We start from the raw sequence: 23,358 nt of genomic DNA on the forward strand, positions 1-23,358 counted from the left end.
CTGCGGGTAAACAGACATGGCCGGCGAGGGAGATCCGCAGGACGCTGGGAACAACATGGGCAATCACTTGCCGCTTCTGCCCGGTAACCGCCCGGGGCCGGTCCCTGGCGGCGGGAGGGGGAGAGGCCCGAGCCGTGAGCGGCACGGCGGGGCCGGGGAGGCGGGCGGGCGCTGTGGAGCTGGCGGGGCCGCGCCGGAAGCGGCCGCGCATCGGGCCGCCGGCCAGGGACCCAGTAGCGGCGCTTCTCCCAGCGGCTGGGTCCCCCGGGCTGGGGACGAGGGTTTGGGAGGCGGGGAGGGCGGTCTCCCCCAAAAGGCAGGGATCTCATGCTGTCCATCCTCCGTGTGTCCAGAACTTGGCTCCCAGGAAATGGTCTGAAACTGGGTCAGGGGAAGAGGGGGACTGGGACAGAGCTCAGCAGCCCAGACTTTTCCTCGACTTCTTCCCTTTGATAAGGGTGACAGCTACCATGCATTAACTGTTTACCGCGTCACGGGCCCTGCCATAAGCGCTTTGCATGCGTTTCTCCGTTTAATCCTCTCCACATTTCTTTTCTAATCCTGATCTGGTGGGTGAGAAATGGATTGGCAGATTAGTGTGTGACTTGCCCAAGGTCACACAGTTGCAGGGCCAGGACTCCTATCCGAGTCTATCTGTCTGCATAGGTGGTGTTTCTCAACCACTTCACAGCCAAGACAGTATTTGGTCTGTTCTTAGGCACATAGTTCAAACACATGGTAGAACAAGCTTAATTAGAGATACTTAGGACTGTGATGTTAAACTCAGTTTTCTCTCTCTTTTATGTTTTATGAAAATTTATACTTTGGACTTATGTTGGAATACTGGGTACAAAAAAACCTGGAATGATTGTACAGTTTTATCGTGGAATGCTCTAGACAGGAGGTGCTTTCCAAGAGGTGTATCAGCCAAATGGAGACTATTAGCCGAGTCCCTTCACTGTGTGTCAGGAAGTATGTTAGGTGTCCTGGAGATGAAAAGAGGTATGATACACAGTCTGATACCTGAGGAGGTTTATCATCTATATGAGGCTCCTGAAAATATAACTAGCAGAAGGCCGTTGATATAGGCCAGTTAAGCAAATGCTCTTACCCTCCATCAGAGGGAGGGGTTGTTTCAGGGCCTAAACGAATTGGGGGAAAGCCCTGTGGGGTGTCCTGGAGACATCCAAAAGCCTATAACTTAGGATAGGCTTGCAGAAGATAAGGCCTGGAAGCTTGGGTCGGAGTGTTGGGAATCTTGCATCTCTTGCCAGTGAGACTGGGGGTTTCTTCCGTGGGTTGTAAAGAAACAGTTGTGGGTTTCAGACCTAAGAGAAGCTGTGCTTGGAGGACTAATTTGCCCACTGGGAGTAAGTAGCGTGGGTTGGAACAGGAAGAGACTAGAAGGCATGCCCTCCATATAGGAGGGGCCTTTTCCAGAGAAATAAATCAGGATCAGACTCAGTGGTCGATCCAGAAGCAACCTAGATGAATTGGACTTGACTGAAGAGTTGAGCTGTTTTTTCAGAGGCATCAGCCCCGCTCTGTCTGTGCCAAAGCCAGTGTGTCAGGGAAGATGCTGATGCTCTGTTGGCATCGGCATGCTGCTCCTGCATGAGATGAGTCACCACACTTCACCCTGGAAGCTCTCAACAGTCAGTGCGTTTTGTCAAAAAAAATCGGGTGCAAAAGGGCTCAGAGAGATTGTCAATACGATAATCATGCTTTTGCAAATCATACATGAGTTTTATTTGTAGAAACATTGGATTGTCCATACATCCATGTAGAATGAATTGTTTTGAAGAGTAATCCACTTTAAATGCTAAGGAACTAGCTTTTATAGCTAATATTTAAGATTCAAAGAATCTGTCCCAACCAAACAAAACATTAATAGATAAACAGCCAAGTGGGGGAAGTGGGTTTCTGCCCTATACACGAGAAAGACTACTTTGTGTAAGGAAATCATTTAGAGACGGAAGTTGGAGCAGTTAAAATGTAAATTTTAAAATTATGAATTCTAGCCTTTAAGCTAAAATTTGACCTTTTAAACTCTGTGTAATAGAGCAATAAAGTGTCAAAATGCTTAGTGAAAGCCATGCTGTCAGAATTGTGAATGCAAGGAAGTAGATTCAGAATATTTTTGTCATCGGTTTAGATTTTTCTTTGTTATCTCTCGGTCTCTTAATGAAATTCCTTTGTGCTTAGGAAAATTTTGTATGAAGTGTTCAACCACTGCACATTTGAATTTAAATTGAAATAATTATGTTGTTCTCTTTGACAAAGCCTTATGTATCTAAGGAATTTATAAGAATTGATAGAGAGTCCAAGGCATTTGCCATGTTGAAAAACATTTATATTTTCTTGTCAGGGACCTAGCTGGAGGTGATTTGATTTAAATAATGATATGCACAAAGGAAAATAATTATTTTGTAAAGACATTTTATCCACTTAGAAGTTTATTTGGGGGCTTGCTTGCTTTCTTCCTTCCTTCCTTCTTTCCTTCCTTCCTCTCTTTTTCCCCTCCTTCCTTCCTTCTCTCCCTCCCTCTCTCCTTCCTTCTTTCCTTACTTCCCTCCTGTCTTCAGAAACTCTTTAAAGTTAAACGTTTGAAAGAACTTTAGAGATTGTTCTTGTTCATGCCTGTCATTTTTCAAATGAGGGAACTAAGGTTTAATCAGGTGGGATGAATTGTCTGAAGTGTCAAAATTAGTTCCTAGCAAGGGAGAAGAGGCAAACCTCCTCTGCAGAAGAATTTCAAATCATTTATGCAGGTATGTCCCCCTTCAAGGAGGTGGAACATAATCCCTGCTTCTTAGATGTGAGTTGTCCCCAGTGATTTGCTTACAAAGAGTACAATGTGGAAAGGAGGGGAAAGTAGCTTTCCAGTGGAGAAATCCGACTAACACTGCCTCATCCAGGTGAGCACGGTCAGCTTCAGTAGGTATAGGTGACATCGATAGTGTGCACCCTTGATAGGACATGATGAAAATGGCTCTGCACCTTCCTAGGCTTCTTCCCCAAAACACAAATCCTAATTGAGGGACATTCTACAAAAATGCCTGACCAGTAGTCCTCAAAACTGTCAAAGCCATCAGAAACAAGGAAAGTCTGAGAGACCAGCCCAGCCCAGAGGAAGCTAAGGAGACATGACAGCTAAATGTAATGTGGTGTTCTGGATGCGGTCCTGGAACAGAAAACGGATATTAGATAAAAACTAAGGAACTCCAGATAAAATGTGTTTAGTTAACGGTAATGTGCCAATGCTGATTCCTTAGTTATGACAGACGTACCGCACTAATACAAGACATTAGCTATCAGGAAATGGATGTGAGGTATACAGGAACTCTATTATCTTTGCAACTTTTCTGAAAGTCTTAAACTCTTCTAAAATTAAACATTGACTTAAAAAAAGTAGTTGGTGGCAGAGCCCAGCCTAGACCCCAGCCCTCCAGCTGCCTCTTCACAGTACTGTTCAGATTCCCAAGTGTGTGTGGTGTTTACAAGAACCTCTCTTTTCATGGGCCCAGAATCCTCATGAAGGAATTATGTATTTGAAAGGGAACATAGCTTTTACATGTTCATGCCTCTGTTTTTTGTTTGTTTTTTTCCTTATAATATTGTACTTTTACAGCAGAGGATGAGGAAGAAGATGAAATTGAAATGGAAGTTGAAGACCAGGATAGCAAAGAACCCAAGAGACCAAACATCATAAATTTTGACACTAGTCTTCCGACATCACATACAGTATGTAATTTTGTAACAGATCTAGTATGATAAATACGTGCATTTAACTGTAGATGGAAGTTCTTGAAAACGAATGACTGCTTTTAGCATTACTGGAAATTACCTCACACCAGAAGTTGTGGATGAGGACGTGGGCTCTTGACAGTAGATAACAGTCTTAAGCTGTAATTTTTAAGCACTTTGATACCATGTCTGTTACTAGTTGTAATTCTTTGAAGAATTGGTGCCCTTCTTACGTCTTTGCTAGTAATAGGGCTACTAAAGTACTTATTATCTGTACTGCTGGGTCCCAGGGTGTGATTTAACATTCTAGCATTTTATACTTGTCATTTATGCTCTTTGGACATAGAGATGTCTAACTTAGTCAAAATCAAATATCAGGTTGGGGCTTCCCTGGTGGCGCAGTGGGACACGGGGTCCGTGAGGATCCCACATGCCACGGAACGGCTGGGCCCGTGAGCCATGGCCGCTGAGCCTGCGCGTCCGGAGCCTGTGCTCCGCAATGGGAGAGGCCACAACAGTGAGAGGCCCATGTACCGCAAAAAAAAAAAAAAATCAGGTTGGCCAAAAAGTGCCTTCGGTTTTTAAGTGAAAGTAAAAGACATTTTTCATTTTCACCAAGAACTTTATTGAACAACGTATTCACCCTTTTGTTCCACTACCTTCTGCCATTTTTTAGGCAACTTCATAATTCCATCTTCCCAAAACTTTTTATCTTTTTGAGCAAAGAATTGTTCCAAGTGCCTTTTACAGTCTTCCAGGGAATTGAAAATATTTTTCCATTAAGAGAATTTTGTAAAGACCAAAATAAATGGTAATCCAAAGGTGCAGTGTCTGGTGAATACAGCAGATGAGTCAGAACTTCCCAGCCAGGCTGTAACAGTGTTTGCCTGGTCATCAAAGAAACATGCGGTCTTGCGTTATCCTGATGGAAGATTATGCATTTTCTGTTGACTAATTCCGGACGCCTTCTGCTTTCAGTTGGTCTAATTGGGAGCAGTACTTGTTGGAATGAATCGTTTGCTTTTCCAGAAAGAGCTCATAATAGAGGACTCCCTTCCAATCCCACCATATACACAGCATTACCTTCTTTGGATGAAATCGGCCTTTGGTGTGGTTGGTGGTGGTTCATATTGCTTGCCCCACGATCTCTTCCATCTGCATTATTGTACAGTGTCCACTTTTGATCACCCGTCACAGTTTGTTTTAAAAACGGAACATTTTTGTTACATTTCAGTAGATAATCGCATGAGGATATACGGTCAAGAAGGTTTTGTTCCCTTAACTTATGTGGAACCCAGACATCAAAGTGATTCACATAACCAAGCTGGTGCAAATGGTTTTCAGCGCTTAATTTGGATATTTTGAGAATGTCGGCTATCTCCCACATGGTATAATGTTGACTGTTCTCAATTACTGTCTCGATCTGATCGCTGTCAACTTCAACTGGTCTGCCCGACCGTGGAGCATCGTCCAGCGAGAAATCTCCAGCACGAAACTTCGGAGACCACTTTTGAAACGTTCGCTCAGTCACAGCATCTTCTCCCTACGTGGCACAAATCTTTTTTTTGCGTTTCAGTTGCATTTTTACCTTTCTTAAAAATCATACTGTGATGAAAATGTTGCCTTTTTTCTTCTATCTTCAATATTTAAATGAATACACAAAAATTCACCAATTTTTATCAGTTTTTTTTTAAAAATGCACGCTGATATGACAGCTGTCATGATACAGTCTGACAAAATTGTTCGAGTGGAGTTGAAGACAACTAAGCACTACTAGAGCCATCTTACGGAAAAAAACGAATGAACCTTTTGGCCAACCTGATATTTTGAACTTAAAAAATGCTCTTGAATTTTTATGTGAGAGATTCTTCACAAGAAATTAGAAATTCTACTTCTAAGAGTCAAAAATAGATTTTCATGTGGGAGCTGATACAACAAGTTTATTATTTAAATATTTGTACCCTCTGTGTGTGTTTCCTTATGCTGATTTGCTGTTCAGTCTGTCGAGCTTTTGTTTCTGTTCCATATCTGTACTGACACTGACCTTGTGTGTGTCCCTCTGTAGTATCTGGGCTCTGATATGGAGGAATTTCATGGCAGGACTTTGCACGATGACGACAGCTGTCCGGTGATTCCAGTTCTGCCCCAGGTGCTGATGATCCTGATTCCCGGGCAGACCTTACCTCTTCAGCTTTTCAGTCCCCAAGAAGTCAGTATGGTGCGGAATTTAATTCAGAAGGACAGAACCTTTGCGGTGCTTGCATACAGGTAAAATCTTAGAGCTTACTTAACAGTCTCTCGTGCAGTCCCAGGGAGGTGGTTTTAAAGCCCAAACTGACTACTATTCTGCATGCACAGGAGATGGGATGAGGTTGGGAAGTAAAACATTCGGATAAGAAGTGTGAAAGTGCAAGTTGGAGTATTTCGGTATGATCATTACCATCCAAATCAGGCTTTACCTTTCACACACATTTGAACTTTCTGGTATTTGAGAGGTTTTATATCATTAATATTTAATGAAAAACATTTCTAGAATCTTATTTTCAAGAACTATCTTTATTTAAAGAAAAAGAGGGCTTTACATTGTAATGTAAAGGATTACTTTTGCAAAAGAGCAACTAGTTATTTCACCGTCTCAAAATTCCTAAGCTGTCCTTTTACAGACCCGTGCTAAACTGAAGCTGAATTTCAAGTATCCCATGACAACTAGAGGAAATCAGTGGTAGAGGCAGGAAATCCATACAGGAAGGTCCCCCTCCCGCCCCTGCCCCCCAGTACAGTGCTGCCGATAAGCAGCAGAAAGGATGGTCTGCTGAATAAAAAGAATGTTTGGTTTGGGAAGGGAGAGTTTAAACTCCTATCAGTCCTAGGTCATTTTCAATGACTAGCAATCTATTCTTTTCCTAATGGGCTCTAACTGTACTTCCTGAAGCCTCTTTATATATCTCAATTCCCTGTGTGATTCTAAAATAAATAAAATTAAATAGCTTTGCAATGAGAGCTGATTGCTATAAATTTTCCCATGTGTATTGCTTTTGTCAACTTTGCATATCTGAAAACTAAATGTTCAAAACTGTTTCCTTTTTAAAATTTACCTTGGAAGTAATGTACAGGAAAGGGAAGCACAGTTTGGAACAACAGCAGAGATATATGCCTATCGAGAAGAACAGGATTTTGGAATTGAGATCGTGAAAGTGAAAGCAATCGGAAGACAAAGATTCAAAGTCCTTGAGCTCAGGACACAGTCAGACGGGTAAGAAACACCATCTGTCTTAAAGCTCCTTGAACATCATAAAATGAAATGGTTTTCCTATATTTTTTCTGTTTTGCTGACCCTTCACATTTTGTGACTTTTAACTAGTTGTTCTTTTCCCTTTGAAAGTATAGCTTAGGGGTTTCCAACTTTGCTGTGCATCAGATGCCCTGGGAAGTTTTTCAAACTAGATGCTTGAGTTCCAACCGCCCCTCCCATCCGTAGAGAGCCATCAGTCTGGGAGGGAGGCCACAGCATCATTTCTGATGATTTCCAGGTGATTCTAATGTCCCTCTAGGTTTGGGAACGGTAATGTAAACGCTACAGGCAGTGTCATGTGGGGCAGGGATTCTTTGGGGTTGAAGACCTCTCTTCAGATTGAAAAGGGTGGGAGGTCAGAGCCTGGCAAGCTGTGTGTGGCGTGGCATTCCTGTGCTTGGGGAGCCATGGCGGTCAGCCTGCCACCTGCTCCGTCTGGGCTGTGAGGAGCGTTTACACGGAGTGCCCATCTCCACTGTGAACGTGCTTTCACCTGTAACGGGTCATATACTGAATAAGTGACCAGGAAGCACCTGTCATCTCTGTGCCGTACCCAGTTTAGAAATTCTCAGAGTTCTGTTTTAGCAGTTAACTATTCTGGCGTGGCTCTCACGCTTAGGGTTTTTTCACAAATTTAAGGAATAACTCATTCTAAAAAAGGCAGTTCACCTTTGCTCTTAAAACAAACAAACAAGCAAACCTCCCCGAAAAAGCACACAGCATATTGTCCTCAACACTGCACGTTTCCTTTTATAGGAGTGATTCTTAACTATGGTACCTAAGAATCACCAGTGAATCACCAGTGAAGTCTTAGAAACAGATTCTTGGGTCCCCCCAGCCCTGGTGAATTGGTCTCTTATCTGTAGCCACAGTTGAAAATCTTTTCAGGTCTCTGTGTTGCACAGGTAACGTCTTCCGAACACATAGACACTCAGAGGGATCTTCAAAGATTTAAAAAAGAATATGAGCTGCCTGTGGGCAGTAACTTTTTGTCTGTTCCTGTTCACATAGTGGGCATTCATAAATATTATTGAACTATGAAAATATCGAGGGGGTCAGCCACCCTTTGGAGCTTGAGAGAGCATAGAAGAAGGAGGGGTGCAGAGCCCTCGGGGGAGGGGGTTAGTGCTACCCTCCTGGTGACCCCCACCCAGAGCATTCGCTGTGCAAACCCTCCGAGCACTGAACACAGTGTACTGTCATTGTAGGGTTGTGTGTGTCTCCCTCAAGAGGCGAGCTGCTCAGGACAGTGGCTGAGACTTCTTTGTGTTCTGCATTTAGGACCATCAGTGTTACGTGAATGAATGAAAGAGTGTACCCCGAGGGCTCTGCATTGAGACAGTTGGCAAGCTGTTTCGTTGCTGTGGATTTTACTAACAGTTCCATTTTTAAAGTACTTCCTATCCTCATGCTTATAAAATTTTGAGTATTTGTGAATACTGTATTCCAGAAACCATAATGGCAAATTGACTTGGGGAAAAGTATACTTCCGAGACTGTCGACATCAGTGACTTGTGATTGTGGACAACTAGTTTGAACACAAGATGGCAGTAGACCCTTAACTGTGAAAGCAAGTCAAGGGATATACCTTTGACTCTAGTAGAGATGAGTGTGAAACTGATAGGGCCAGACGGGACTGGGAAAGGGCCCATTCTCTGTAGTATCCCTGAGACCCACTAACACAGCCTCTCACAAAAGTGAGTCTGTTTTAATTTAAAAGACCTCCACGGAGTGAGAATCCTCTGTCTCCACTGCTCTTCTGGTTCTGTCACTACCTTCACTGGAAATGGTGAAACAGAAGAAACTATGGAGATAATCTAGTGCAAGCTCCTCTTTTTTCAAATAAGGAAACGAAGTGCTAGAGAGGTAAGCAATTTGCCTAAGGTCATACCACTAGAGGGCACCACCTGGCTGGTTCTGGGTCCCTAACTTCCAAACCAGTGCTCTTCCCACCAAACCTGAATTCCTCCATCACACGTTTGCACCTCAGGCCACTTTCCTTTTCTTTAGTAATGCAGTACCAGGTAATAGTCATTTGTCTTCTACATAAATGACTCTTCATATGTAAAAAGCATACTGCTACTTTTCCAGAGTGAGTCTTTATTTCTGTGGCATCTTCTGAGCACATGGAAATTTATTTGAAAAATTAATTTAAAAAAATGGAAGTGTATCATTGAATCACCATAGGACTCTTCAGGAGTTCCTGAGTATTTCTTACATGTAGAGAGGAAAAGGAGATTAATACTCTATTTGGAATTACCAAAGAAGTTCTCTTACCTGTCATAATTGAGATGAATAATTTTTAGTGAAAAGGGTTAATTAAAAATGGAAGTCATAAAAATTTACACATACATATCTTAAACATTTTATTTTAACTTAAAATATATAAATGTCCCTTCGTTCATTTTACGTTTGATGGAAAGACAGGATACTTTCTTCGAATTGGGTCTGCAGATTAGAGATGGCACTAGTCTTTCTTGCATTAACAGCTTTCACTTTGCATCATCTATCTGCAGTTTATACCTGTAGTTTTTCTTCAAAGAGAGGTTCTGAAGATACTCACAAGGCTGTCTGAGCACCAGAAGCCCTGCAGATTTGTGCACTTTTTTTCTTACCATTAGAATTGTCTGAACCTAATTTGAAAGCATTTTTTTGGCTCAACCTAATATTCACTGAAGCAGTTTTAATTTTGTACTTATATTTTATCAGTTGCTATAATATTTATATAAATTGTCAAACAACAAGATTCTACTGTATAGCCCAGGGAACTATATTCAATATCCTGTGATAACCATAATGGAAAAAAATATGAAAAAGAATATACACACAGACGCGCGCGCACACCCACACACACACACACACACATATGTGTGTGTGTGTACGCACGTCTGTGTGTGTGTGTGTGTGTGTATGTAACTGAATCACTTTGCAGTACATCAGAAATTAACACAACATTGTAAATCAACTATACTTGAAGAAAATAAAATTTAAAAGAAAACTTCCACTTCAAAAAAATATTTATGTAAATTATGCAACTGTAATCACAGAACAACTGCCATAAACAGGTCAGGAAGAAATAAAACTAGTTTATGTTACAACCCAAACTCAGCTGCTGGGAGAAGCAGCAGCCGTGTGCAGCAGACCCTGGGCGGGCTTCACAGCAGGAACAGAGAGCAGTGCTTAACCCTGTGAGGCAATTCAGACAGCCTGTGTACAGACTAATGATTAAAACGATCACTAAGCTGATTTTTCAGTAGCGTTAATGTTTTTATCATAATAAACTCTTACATACTAGGTGGGTAAAACATAATTCTTATTCAGTTACTTTTGTTTTTAATGAGCTCTGATAACATAAGAACATTAGAACGTAGTTTGAACACAGTCAAATTTATTTTACCGTTTTCCAAAGTCATGTAGACATAAATTTGAGCTTGCAGGAAGGAATTGAAGTTAGTGGAGTGAGTCTAATATTATCGTTAAATTAAACCTACATATTTTCAGACACATTTAGCTATTTTCATTTAATAAATCAGAAGAAGTATCAAAGTGTCATAAGTTTTTGTGGGTTGAGACAGTGGTTACAATGAAAGACCACTTTAGAATTCCTAAGCATGATTAATAGTGAAGCAGAGACTTGTAATATTTTTGTAATTACTTTGTAATATATTTGACTTCATCAGTCTGACAGTGTTTTGTTCCAGCGTTTGGATGTGTTGATACCTTCTGCATTTGAAAAGGTATGCTGGGAGATAAAATGGCTCGTAAGACGATGGTCCGGAGGTACAACCTTCCTCTTGGCATTAATTCATGATGAGATGTTTGCAATTATGATATTCTCAAGTAGCATTCTAGAATGATGACTTTACTGTCATGAGAGTTGAAGTAATTTTTAAAGTAAAAAAAGATAATATGATGGATATTTTGATTCTTTGCATATTCAGGGTAAATGCTGAGGAATGAGAAAAGGAATGCACATAGAAATAAGGCTACGTGTAATCCTTTAGTCTTATCTAATCTTATCCATGTAAATGGGTTCTTGATTTCTCTTCCTTTCTCTACCTACTCCTCAGGTTTGGTGATTTATGAGAAGGCATAGATGTAGGAGTCGGGCAGCGTAAAGAGACGGGGCGAGGGGAGGGGCGGGGTGTCTAATGATGTCTGAGAAATTAATTTAGAAGTTATCAGGATATGCATAGGGGTTGGTTGTATATTGATTTTTTAAATTTTGTTTCACTTATAGACTATCTGAAATGTAAAAATCTCCCTTTCTATTCCACAGTGAGATAAAAAATCTTAGGTTACCTTTGGTTTTAACTTTGGTACGATTTATGAAATATAGTATTTTTTGAAAATTTCGTGTATCATAATAGCATTTGAGGAATATGTTTAAAAAAGAAAACCATGAAACTCTTAGTATTTAAAATTACCCATAATGTTTAGAAACTTAATAGTTGGAGTTAAGATTATCTAAAAAATGAACAACATGCCTGGTTCTCTTTATTTCAGAATCCAGCAAGCTAAAGTGCAAATTCTTCCTGAGTGTGTGTTGCCTTCAACCATGTCTGCAGTTCAGTTAGAATCCCTCAATAAGTGCCAGATGGTTCCTTCAAAACCTGTCTCCTGTGAAGACCAGTGTTCACATAAATGGTGGCAGAAATACCAGAAGGTGAGAAACTTATTTTTTATGCCTCTTCAAAAAAAACAAAGACAGGTTGCTTTTTTCCTGTTTAAGAAAGAAAAACAAACAACTCTCATGATTTCCTTCCCCAGACTCCTTCTGGACAATACTGTAGCCGCGTTTGATCATGCTGGAGCTTCTAAAAATGTCATAGGCAGCTGTGTATGTAAAAGCAGTTTGCAGCAGTAGTAAAATGTTACCGTACTGTGAGGTATTCCAGCTATTATGCCTGTAAGTTATGTATTAACTAATAACGCGTGGTGTTAAGTTCTGCAGGAGGCTCTCATTAGAGTGTGGTCAGATGAGGTGCTTGGCTCTTGAGTCATAAACGCTTTACCTCAGAAAAAGCGTTCGGGAGAGCGCACAGGAGTGAAGCGCATTTTCCTCCTTCTGCACTTCTGAAAGGAAGATTTTTTTTGCCCTTTTTGTACAACACTATTGACATCACAAAAATTGACTTGAGACTAGGTGCTCTTTAAAAGTATTGCCTGTTGGGGCATTAATTCCTGTATATATCCTTTTGGCTAGATCATTCTTTCTCTTAGAAAAAATACTGATGAAGCTTGTTTGTACTCATTTGTGAGATGTATCAGTTACGAGTATAACATACCTAATATTTATGATTTCTACCTAAAGGAAAAAATTTGCTAGTTCCTAAATTTAGAATCAGTTGGCTTTTTGAGATTTATCTTTTAAAAATAAAAAATATTTATCTTTTAAAAATATCTTTTAAAAAGACAATTTTCATAGTAACCTGAAAAATCCTGTGCTGATCATCCTTTACTCTTTGTCATGTAGAGTAGTGAAGTTTTTAATTTTGATGTGGATTAGCATAGGATCCTAATTTGATGTGATCAGCATATATGATTCATAAGAGGGTCTCATACACTAGTCACTGGACCTCCACTTTCAGTGGTCTGGCAGTAGAAGTCATGCAGTTTCCAGAGAGAGCTTTGTGCAGGATGGGTGGTTGATGGGCAGCACGCTCACGACTGGCTCTCTGTAGGCTCCTTGGTCTCGTTATTTTGTGTTTCAGCTGACCAGTCTGTGTCATGATATACTGTGGTTTCATTCGTGTTTCTAAGAAGATTCTGATGAGAAAGTTAATTAGACTGCCTAAAGTTTCCCAAGCTTTGACACTAAAATTTTTGAAGGTTTCAGAATATTGATACTGCCATAAGTTTACAGTAGCTTTTGTATAGCTGTGCAATACTTGTATTTTCAGACTTGATACAGGCACTTTAAATACACTTTTTCTCTTGTTTATTTTAGCAGTAGAACAGTGGAAGCTTTTGCTGTCATAGTCATTTTCAGTGTAACCGCTGAAATAAGTATGTGGAGGATAGCTCTGTTGGTACATGGCTCCGTGGAGCGGTTTTGGAACGTGTGGAGTCATTTAGGGCCTAACAGTGTGTCTGGCACTGGGTGGTGCTGAGATGTGGTTCTTTGGTGGGGTAACCACATCAGGGTGTGCCTCCACAGCCTCTCAGTATTTAGACAGCTGTGTATTTCAGTCACTGGATAAGTTTTCAGAAGGTAGTAAGTATTTTGATTTATATAATAGTTCTTCCATACCAAGATTTTTGTTAAAAACTCTTAACCGCTTATAAATCGTTAACTCTTTGCACAGCTCTAAGCATAGAGTGAGAGTGATTGGAGTTAATTCCTGACTTAAGTGCTCTGGACGACTAGTTCTGTGTTGTCTTTGCAGGTCCTTGCCATCTTAAACCTGAACTTGGGTTAGGCAAAAAAAACTTTTTACATGTAATTTTTGTGTGACTTACTGATTAAACTCTTCCTATTCTGTGGTTAAAGCACCTCCACGTGTTCACATTAAATTCAGAATTAGGCCTTTGCAGCTGGGTTGTCACTGGCTCAGCAACAGCGAGGAAGGACACATATGCAAAGGCCAAGGAAGCACATTTTTGTTTGGAACCAGATCTTTTGACCTTTCCCTGTTGTCTTACTTCTCCAGTAATTCTGGACTCTCAAACATTAGCCCTCAGTTATCTTCATATTCAGAGTTGCCAAGAACTAAACAGAAGGTGCTAAGGAATGAGAGGATAAAAGGCTTTCAGAGATAGAAATGCCTCATCCCGTGTATTTTTCAGATCGTTCAAGGGGTTCCCTTGCTTAAACTTTGGGTAGAGTTTCTTAGGTTCTGAAATTTGGATCTAGATCACTAGGCCAAGAAAAATTGCTAGCTGAGCTATTTTGGACTCCAGGTGCCTTACAATCTCTGTTCTACTTTAGAGAGACCACTTACAGCCATCCTGCCAGCAGCAAAACGTGGAGTGGAGCAGAGGGAAGGGATGGCAGGTGGCACCGGTGGGAACTCCATTGGCCCTGGTCCCGTCTCAGTGGGTCGCCCTATTGCACCCGTAGCCGGACAGTGACTTGCGTCACAGCGCTTGTCTTCAGGCAGATCTGGGGCTCGGGTCAGCCCTCTCTGCAGCATTTATTTACATCTGACTTGTGCATCTTTGTGCCTGAGAAGTGGTTCACGGGGCCAGAACTGAGAGATGCTTAGTTGATTCTTAAGCCAACTCACAGTAATCGGGTTGCCACACACTTTTCCACCAGAAAAGATACTTAAAGGGTCTAGGAGTGGAGTGTAGTCTTCCTGACATGTATTCAGTTAACCTTGACACTGTGCACACACCTCTCTTAACATTTGCCATTGAAAACTAAAAAATCCAAATGACAGAATTATTTACGCTTCTGTTATCTTCCATCCTGACAAGGGAACATTGGAGAAGATGTCCCTATTGATTAAGGAGTTAGGCCCGTATTATCAGGAAGCACTCTTCCAAACCCACTTCTATCTGGAAACCTTCCTCATTCAGTGATTCGATCTTTGAATCTCATGTTTACTTATTTCCTTTCTTATCACAGTGCCTTTCTCTCTTCACTGGGTTTACTGTAGTGGGATTCCCTGAGAGGAAAGTGTTGTTTCACCTCCTTGGAGTACAATGTGAATGTTTCTAAGTACACTCCCTGCTTGCCCAGACTATCTATCTACTTGTTCGTTTGTAAAGCCCTTCTATGTTAATCAGAAAAAGAGTTGAGTATGAAGTATAAAAAGAAATCAAACGTGGGTGGGCTTCCCTGGTGGTGCAGCGGTTAAGAATCAGCCTGCCAATGCAGGGGACATGGGTTTGAGCCCTGGTCCGGGAAGATCCCACATGCCACGGAGCAGCTAAGCCCGTGCACCACAACTACTGAGCCTGCACTCTAGAGCCCGTGAGCCACAACTACTGAGCCCACGTGCCACAACTACTGAAGCCCACGCGCCTAGAGCCCATGTTCCGCAACAAGAGAAGCCACCACAATGAGAAGCCCACACACCTCAACGTATAGTAGCCCCCCGCTTGCTGCAACTAGAGAAAGCCCGCGTGCAGCAACGAAGACCGAACACAGCCAGAACAAAAAGAAAGAAAGAAAGAAATTTGTTAAAAAAAGAAAAAAGAAATCAAATGTGGGAACATATTAAGAAAGTGACTGAAGCGTATCCATCTGGTCTCTGCTAAATTTATAAGCCATGATTGCTCCTGCTTCTCGTACAGAACAGGGAGGAACTGAGCACTAACTCAGAAGGGGGAGGCCCCAAACAGGAGTTCACAGGTTAGCATCTCAGTCTTCTTCCCAAGTTTCCTTATGAAAATACAGATAAATATTCTAACTTCTTTCCTTTTTCTTACGTAAAAGGATCCATACTGTCCTGCACCTTCTTCTGTCCTAAGAGTGTAGCAGATGCTGCTGTATTCGTTTTTGGCGCGCTGCTTCCTTCTTCTGGAAGCCGCACAGTATTCTGTGTGGGTGCACTATAATTTATATAACCAGTCCCCTCTGGACGGCAGACCTGCACTAAGTGCTGCGCACAAATGACCTTTCATACAGGTGGATATGTAGGGCAGAGTTTGAGAAGTGGGATTATTGGATGTCAGGGCAGCTGCTCTTGTAATGTTGACAGGTGTTTTCAAAGTACCTCACTGAGAAGGTTGTTCCTATCTGTGTCCTGATTGTCAGTGTTTCACCAAGGCTTTAGAGTATCCAGCTTAATTTTTGCTGATCTGATAAGTGAAATACAGTATCTTGTTGGAGGTTTAATTTGAGTTTCTCTGAATATGAGTGAGGTGTGTGGCATTTTGTGTTTAAGAGCGGTTCGTATTTCCTTTAGTTGGTATTGTCTTCAGAGTCTTTGCCCTTCATTGATTGCTAGGAGTTCTTTACTCATTAGGAAGCTTATCCTTTTGTCTGTGATTAATGAGTTCCAAACATTTCCTTTAGTTTGTCATTTTTTTTTGTCTTTTAACTTTGTTTTTGGTGTGCTGTCATACATAGTTGAATTTATCTTTTTAATACTTCCATATTGTGAATCATAACTAGAAATACTTCCCTGTGCAAAGGAGTCTTCATTCCTTAAGAACAGTAAAACATGTCATCTTTTACTTCTGATTTCATTGTCTTTAATGACCAGAGTGTAAGCTTTGATCCAGTGTAGTTGATCCTGGTATGATTTCAGTGCTCCTTTTTCCAGGTGGCTCCCGGTTGTCCTGTGACCATTTTCTGAGAGGGTCATATTTTCCCTCCCTGAGATGCTCTTATTATAGACCAGATTCATGTTTTTTATTTTATTTTTCTTCTGCTCTGTGATCCGTTTGTTTATGCCTCACCAGGATGCTGCTATAACTGTTGACAGTTTATAATCTTGTAAGTAAGCTATGACCAGCAACCCCTCACTGCTCTTCGCTTTTTAAGGTTTGTTTGGCTACTATTGCGTCTTAATGTTTGCATGTGAACATTGGAATCTGCGGTTGCCTTGTTCCAGGATAATAGTAGTAGCAGGAGGAGCAATGATATTTGTTGTCTATTTTTATCGTAAAGAGAAGAAAAGTCTTGGAATCCTGGCTATGTGTATTCAGGGACTTCCTCCAACCAGAGTAGGGATTTCCCTGGCATACACCTTAAGCTTATAGTTGTCCATCTGCCATTATGAGCTTATAAGCCTCGGGATCAAGAAAAAGCTTGCCATTCCATTCCAGTTCTTATAAGCAAGTAGGATTCGATGAAGGAAGGAAGGAAACAGAAACTTGTTTCAAAAATTCAAAAGCTTGAATTATTTGGAAAACTCTTTTTATCATTTACATTGCTGATTGTGATAGGTCTTACTACAACAAACGACCACCTTTGGTCACTGTGTAAACCAGTGGTAATGTTTTACTATTCACACTTAGCCTTTCATGTTACTCTTCCAATTTCATTGCACTTCAAAGAACCATTTAAGTGGAGTTTGACATTTTTTGAACATTCTACATTGTTGGGAGGCAAAGCCGAAGCTATAGTTACGAGGCTTAAAAATGGAAAAAATGTGATGGATTACTGCCTCCACGTAACAGACAGTCATTTGAAGGGCCTTTCTGCCTGCTGTCAGGAGTAAGTCCTATTCCTGGTGCGAATACTACTTCATTGGAGAATCAGTCATTGATCACTTTCAAGCACCTAACTTTTTGGCTAGTATTAAAATTTTCTTGAAGTATAGCCCTTTTAGGAAGTAAATCATGGTGTTGGTAGACTTGAAGAATGCCCATAAATTGCTGGGACTTATCGTCAGTATTACCCAGATATAAGTCGGGCCTTTCCTATTGTGCCAGGAATCTAAATGGAACTCTTAAATTTGAGGATATTGAAGTGGCTTAAATTTTGGCAGTTCAGTAAAAGCTAGCTGATCTCTTCTGGTTTACTTCTCTTCAGCTTGCACACTTGACTTTCTAAAGGGTGTAGTATTAAGGTTGTAGTACGTATATTTAATTGATTTGTAAATACAGCTGTAGAATCTGTCAGGGTAATCCTGATACAGAATTTTAGAGGCCGCCTCACGTTGAAAAGTCGGGAACAGAGACCTGAGGCTGCAGCTTGTTCACATTCACAAAGCCTGGTAGGAGCAGGTCGGATGGTCATGACGCTGACCCCGATGGTGCCTTGCCCTTCATATCCTATTCGCTGTATATTCTAGTGAGAAGTAATGTTTATATATAAATAATTAATTTCTTTTTATCTTTCTGTGGGTGTCAAATTACTTGCTTTTGTATCACAGAAGTGATCATTTTGATGTGTAAAGTATATATTAGTGACTGAATTCAGAGTGTGTCATCCAACCTGAAACTTCATTGGATCTTTGTCATTTCATAATGCTAAGTACCCCTCTAGAAAGTAAGCTTCTGCCCACTAAAACGTAAGCTCCACAGGGCAATGATTTTATTCTTTTGCTGTGCTTTTAATCATTGGTATACACCAAATGCATAAAAATAATGTCAGGTACATTCTAGGTGCTCAGAATATTTGTTGAATAAGTAACGGTTGGAGTCAGACCCCCTGAATGCACATCCTAGCCAGTCCCCATTTACCAGCTGTGACCTTGAGCAAGCATCCTTCTGTGCCTGTTTCATTACCTTTAAATTGGGGTGGTAATGCTGCCAATCTTATCAAAATCTTTTAAGACATGTAAAGTGGTTGCTGTTACTATTACTGAATATTCAGTTACCTGACGGGCTGTTAGCATTTTTTATTCTGTAACTGGACTCTGACAAAAATTCTTACTAGCGTTAGGTTTTGGCCTGACTCCTCAGGCTTATTAAATCACTACCTGAGCCTGTGCTCAGAGGCCATCCCAGACCATCTTTGGGTAGCTTCAAACATAAGAATTATATTGAGTCCCAAATTCTTCTTTAACAAGAATCCACTGGTTTGAGCTGTAGCCCACGAGCCTTTGAGGGCAAGTCTGTTGTTATCCACGTAGCAGTTTCTGATTTATTCGTAAACAAGTATCACATCCTCTTGAGAGGCAGCTCCAAACCACACATCCCTAGTGTGAACTCTAGACCTCATCTTCAGCATCCTGGCCACTGACAGTGAAAGTTCCCATTTGTGACCATCACAGAAGAGCAACATTACTGTCTCATCTTAGTGCCTAGTCTTCTTCTAATAGCGTTAGAGTAAGATTGTGGGGCGGGGGGAGTAGGGGGTGAGCTCTGCAGTGCGTTGGTTAGTTTACAACCGTCAGCTAAGATCCCAAGTCCTCTCTGCATTTGCCGTGTACCCACGTTCCCCATCTCGCACCCACTCACTTGGTCTTGCAGGTGCAAGCGTAGGATTTCCCTTTTATCTTGTTAAAGGTTATCTTGCCTTTCTTGTTCCACTCTGATAGTTCTTTCTGATCTCCCGTACCCCTTTCCCACCCAGTTTCACGTGTCATGCCCTGTCAATTGACAGCTTGTGTACAAAATTATAAATATGTGTACATATGTAGGTTTTGTTTTGTTTATTAAGAAAATGTGATCATTCTTTATATTGTAGACATTCTCTGGTGGGGTGCAGAATCTTCTCTGGTGTCAAAGTATTCTATTGTATTTAACTGTTGTTGAGAGATGGTTAGGTTGCTTACAACCGCAGCGCATCCTTTCAGTCCTGTTTTCGTATCCTGTAGAACACTTCCCTTTCCAGATTTTCTTGGTTGTTTTTACACATCTGTTCTTTCAGATGAACTTTATACTTCTAAGTTCCAATCTTATCGGTATTGCATTGAATATATACTCTGAGGACTGACATCTTAATTATTGGGTCTTCGCAACATTGAACTGCTGCAGGAATTCAAGTAAAAACATCATTGTCAAATATAATAGATAATCGTCTATTATGGGATTATCTGCAAGCTTTTCCATCTTTTTGAAATTAGAAAGTCTTCCTGGGCCAAGATCATTTTTTAAATGTGTTTCTACTATAAGATCTTGATTCTGTGGTGTTTTTTAAGTGGCTTTTTTTTCTGTTTTCAGAGAAAGTTCCATTGTGCAAATTTGACTTCATGGCCTCGCTGGCTGTATTCCTTATATGATGCTGTAAGTAACTTACCTTGAACTTTGTGCTCCTGGGGGAAGCCATGGCATAATTAAGGGTCATTAGAACAAAATAGGCTTTCATACCCAGTGGGGTTTAATTTTTGGAACTAATGCTATTCATTACATTTAAGTGGAACAGGCAAGAATCATACTGCTGGATAGACTTGGCTTTTAATTTGATAGATTTTTAGTCTTCCCTCAGTTTATAGTGGCTTGCAGCTTCAGGACAAGATATTGAGGCATTTTAGGGTTTATTAAGCATTTGAAATTTTGCTGAGTCAAGAGCTAGTAACATTTAGGAAAAATAAAGAATCCTTCAACAGTGTTGTGGTTTTGTCCTTAAACAAGTGTATTAACTTCAATTTCCTGATCCCTGGTGTACTAACTGATGCATCCACCAATGTTTTTGCACCTTAGATTTTTTTATTAGGCATCTTGAAAAATTCATTAAGAGACTACTGGAATAGTTCAGAGAATCTGGATTTTAGACGCAAAGACTGTGTTCAAAGCCTGATTTCTGTTACTGTTCCTGTGGTGTGGGGCAAAACTTGATTATCTATATAAAATGGGGATAATGGTAGTTATTGTCTTTGGGATGTCGCAGACGGTCAACAAATGTTGTTAGCCTTTCGCTTAGGGAATCAGCCCGCCCACAGATATGGAGCCCTGGGCAAACTAAACCCATAGGTTGTGAGCACTTACCACATGGGCAACACTAAAGGAAACTACAGTTCCGTCTGCCCTTCAGCAGCTTTTGAGCCATTACAGACACACACTAGACAAGAGTGGTTTTTGCGTCCACTGGTGAAAAGACAGTGAGCATCTTATGTAGTAAGTGCCAAGGAAGGTGTTGTAGGTGGCAAGTGCGGGTGCAGCTTACAGGGACCGACAGAAAAGGCTTCCTAGAAAAGGGAAGAGGAGGCCTCTGAGATAGCCAGCGCGTGGGAGGAGAGGCCTGGAAAGCCAGCCTAGTGCTGTGCAAAGCTGGGTCTTCCATCATTTCTGCCTAAGAAAACAGACACATTTAAACACGAAATTTTACTAGGTAGTGATGACTTAAATAGCTGCTAATATTGAGTTGACAAGCTGCCAGTAAAGTGTAAACAGTCTGTGAACCTTATTATGGCTACTTTTGTTTCAAACAAAACAAGGAAACCTTAATGGAGAGAATCAAGAGACAGCTACATGAATGGGATGAAAATCTGAAAGAGGATTCTCTTCCTTCAAATCCAATAGGTATGAAAAATCAGTTTCCTTCCTGTGACCTGTGATGCCTTACTGAAAGAAATTTTTTGTTTTCTGTTTAATGAAAATGAAACCCCCAACATTTTTTTACATTAGTATTCTGAAAAGCATACCCACTTCTTTTGCTTTGAGCAATTACAAAAAAATGAATATTTTTTAGTTAGTGGTAGCAAAGGTCTTAAATTCTCTGAGCACTCCTATTTTAGGCAAGGTTTTCATAAAAAGTTCAAGTTGCAGTAAATGGTGTGCATCCAAAAACACTGTCTGAGTGTAAATACTTTCCTTTCCCTGGTCTTCAAGGTGCCACTGAAAGTGACTGCAGTACCAGGACTTATTATTACCTTACTTACAGATCTGTTAATTAGGTACAGTTTAGCTATTCTTCGAGTCTCGTAGCAAATAAGTGACTTACTCTAACATGGGTTTGATTTCATGTTTAATTTAAAAGACGACATTTACAAAAACAAGCATGGGAAAAGAAGTTACATTGTAGAACCTCCTAAGAGTATATATACTTGAGAGCTGGTATACTGTAGTACTGTTTATAATTGTGTGAAATGTGTTCTTTGGGAACCCCGTAGAGAAGGGTTTATTTCAAAAGGATGTTACCGCGTTCATAAGCTGTCCTGATACTTAACTCCTTCCTAAGTTTAAAGCTTGAAAAACCCACCATGTCTTTAAGATTTTTCTTACAGAGTAGCTGCTTGTCTTCCTATTGATGATGTATTAAGAATTCAGCTCCTTAAAATTGGTAGTGCGATCCAACGACTTCGCTGTGAACTGGACATTATGAATAAAGTGAGTAAAATGAACACGTTTGGATGCCCATGTTCAGTCAGTCTAGAGAGCGAGGGTGCACTGTTAGTTCTGGACCAACAGAACTATCTGTAGGCTCCATTCATGTAGTCATGGAATTAGAGAACTAGTTGTCCATCATGGTTTGCATTAAAAATATTTTAAAGGATTATTTTATATATTTCATTTGGGATCATAAGACAGAAACTTGACCTGTTTTGCATTCCTCAGATATAACCTTTATGTGATCTTCATTTAGACTCTGAACACTTGATTTCTACGTGAACCATGTATGGTTTTTTATATATACATATATATATATCAGTCACTATTTCTCTATCCTAGAAGGTCATAAGTTTTGTGAGTGAGTATGTGTTAGATCTCAGATTGTGTTTTTCTTGTTCCATCTTTAAAACTATGTTGTTGAACGGTTGGAAGGAAAATATGATAATCAGACGGATCAACACCATGGGAGCATTTTCCCCACTAATTTCCTCTTAAATTTTTTTAGTGTACATCTCTTTGCTGTAAACAATGTCAAGAAACAGAAATAACAACCAAAAATGAAATATTCAGGTGAGAGCTTTATTACATTTTTAGCATAGATCTGAATACGTTTTGCCAACTGCTATAACAGAATTACAGGCAAGACCGTACTTCCATTCTCCATATAAATGACAAATACTCAGCAAATGAAATAGGGCGGGAATTAACTCTGCCGTTGGGTAAGACAGTCTTCCTGATTGGGTACCTGATTGGGTACCCAGAACAGTGGGGGGTACCTGATTGGGTACCCAGAACAGTGGGGGCATGTAAGCCATTTTTCATAGGTAATGAGCAATGGTGAAGTAAAACAGCTGAGCAGTCCTCTCGTCCCCACCCGCCCACTGCCTTCCTTGTTGAAAATCTGTCAATTAGAGGATATCTTCTTAGTGCTTAAGGACCTACCTCCTATGATATTTCACTCAAATATCAGTTTCGCCACATAGCATCAAAGATAAAGGACGACATGCTTCTGAACATGCACTGATGCTGTGTGACAGTGTGTGTTTGAAAATTATTTTCTGACAACAAAGTCATTATGAATCAAGAAGGGAAGAACTGCTGTTAGCAGAGTACTCAGATGCCCAAGAATGACCAAGTGGAAACTTTTCATTGGACTTCCCCTCTCAGGCTCCTTTAGGGGAAGTTGAGTCCACATATTTGACAATGTATATCTTGAGGAAGATTTAAAAAACTAGCAGTATTTTCCGTTTTGTCATCATGGAAAACATTTAGACCAAATGAAACTGGGCTGACTGCCAACCTCTTATTAGTAGTTTTAACTAAAAGGTTCAAAACTATAGCTCTTAGAACCTTGTTTCTTGGTGAACTTTTTATTTACCCCCACCCCACCCCATTTTGACTTGCCTTATTCTCTGTACTGATTCTTTGTTTTAGTTTATCCTTATGTGGGCCGATGGCAGCTTACGTGAATCCTCACGGATACGTGCATGAGACGCTTACCGTGTATAAGGCCTGCAACTTGAATCTGATCGGCCGGCCTTCTACAGAGCACAGCTGGTTTCCTGGGTAATGTGGTGGTGGTCACTTTTTTTTGGTTTTGCCTTAATTGGGAAGAAAAACCCAGAGTCCTAAGCAGAGCTGCTAGAATTATAATCAGAAGTAGACAATGAAGTGAATAATTCTATTTAAATGTTCATTTC

General features: G+C 40.6%; 1 protein-coding gene across 2 annotated transcripts in view; it reads left to right on the plus strand.

Moving 5' to 3' along the window:
* CRBN (cereblon) overlaps positions 1 to 23,358 on the plus strand; it is a 27,739-nt gene continuing 4,381 nt past the window's right edge. Inside the window, exons 1-10 of one of the 2 annotated variants that reach the window (XM_060161320.1) lie at positions 1 to 83; positions 3,632 to 3,744; positions 5,813 to 6,015; positions 6,851 to 7,000; positions 11,546 to 11,705; positions 19,550 to 19,612; positions 20,764 to 20,848; positions 21,540 to 21,655; positions 22,164 to 22,228; positions 23,093 to 23,224. In XM_060161320.1, coding sequence (XP_060017303.1) covers positions 17 to 83; positions 3,632 to 3,744; positions 5,813 to 6,015; positions 6,851 to 7,000; positions 11,546 to 11,705; positions 19,550 to 19,612; positions 20,764 to 20,848; positions 21,540 to 21,655; positions 22,164 to 22,228; positions 23,093 to 23,224 — 1,154 coding nt within the window. In that variant the 5' untranslated portion in view covers positions 1 to 16. The remainder of the gene's footprint in view (positions 84 to 3,631; positions 3,745 to 5,812; positions 6,016 to 6,850; positions 7,001 to 11,545; positions 11,706 to 19,549; positions 19,613 to 20,763; positions 20,849 to 21,539; positions 21,656 to 22,163; positions 22,229 to 23,092; positions 23,225 to 23,358) is intronic. The other variant, XM_060161321.1, reaches the window with a different exon arrangement.

The sequence above is a fragment of the Lagenorhynchus albirostris genome, chromosome 10 (assembly GCF_949774975.1).
Source record: "Lagenorhynchus albirostris chromosome 10, mLagAlb1.1, whole genome shotgun sequence".
Classification (NCBI taxonomy): Eukaryota; Metazoa; Chordata; class Mammalia; order Artiodactyla; family Delphinidae; genus Lagenorhynchus; species Lagenorhynchus albirostris.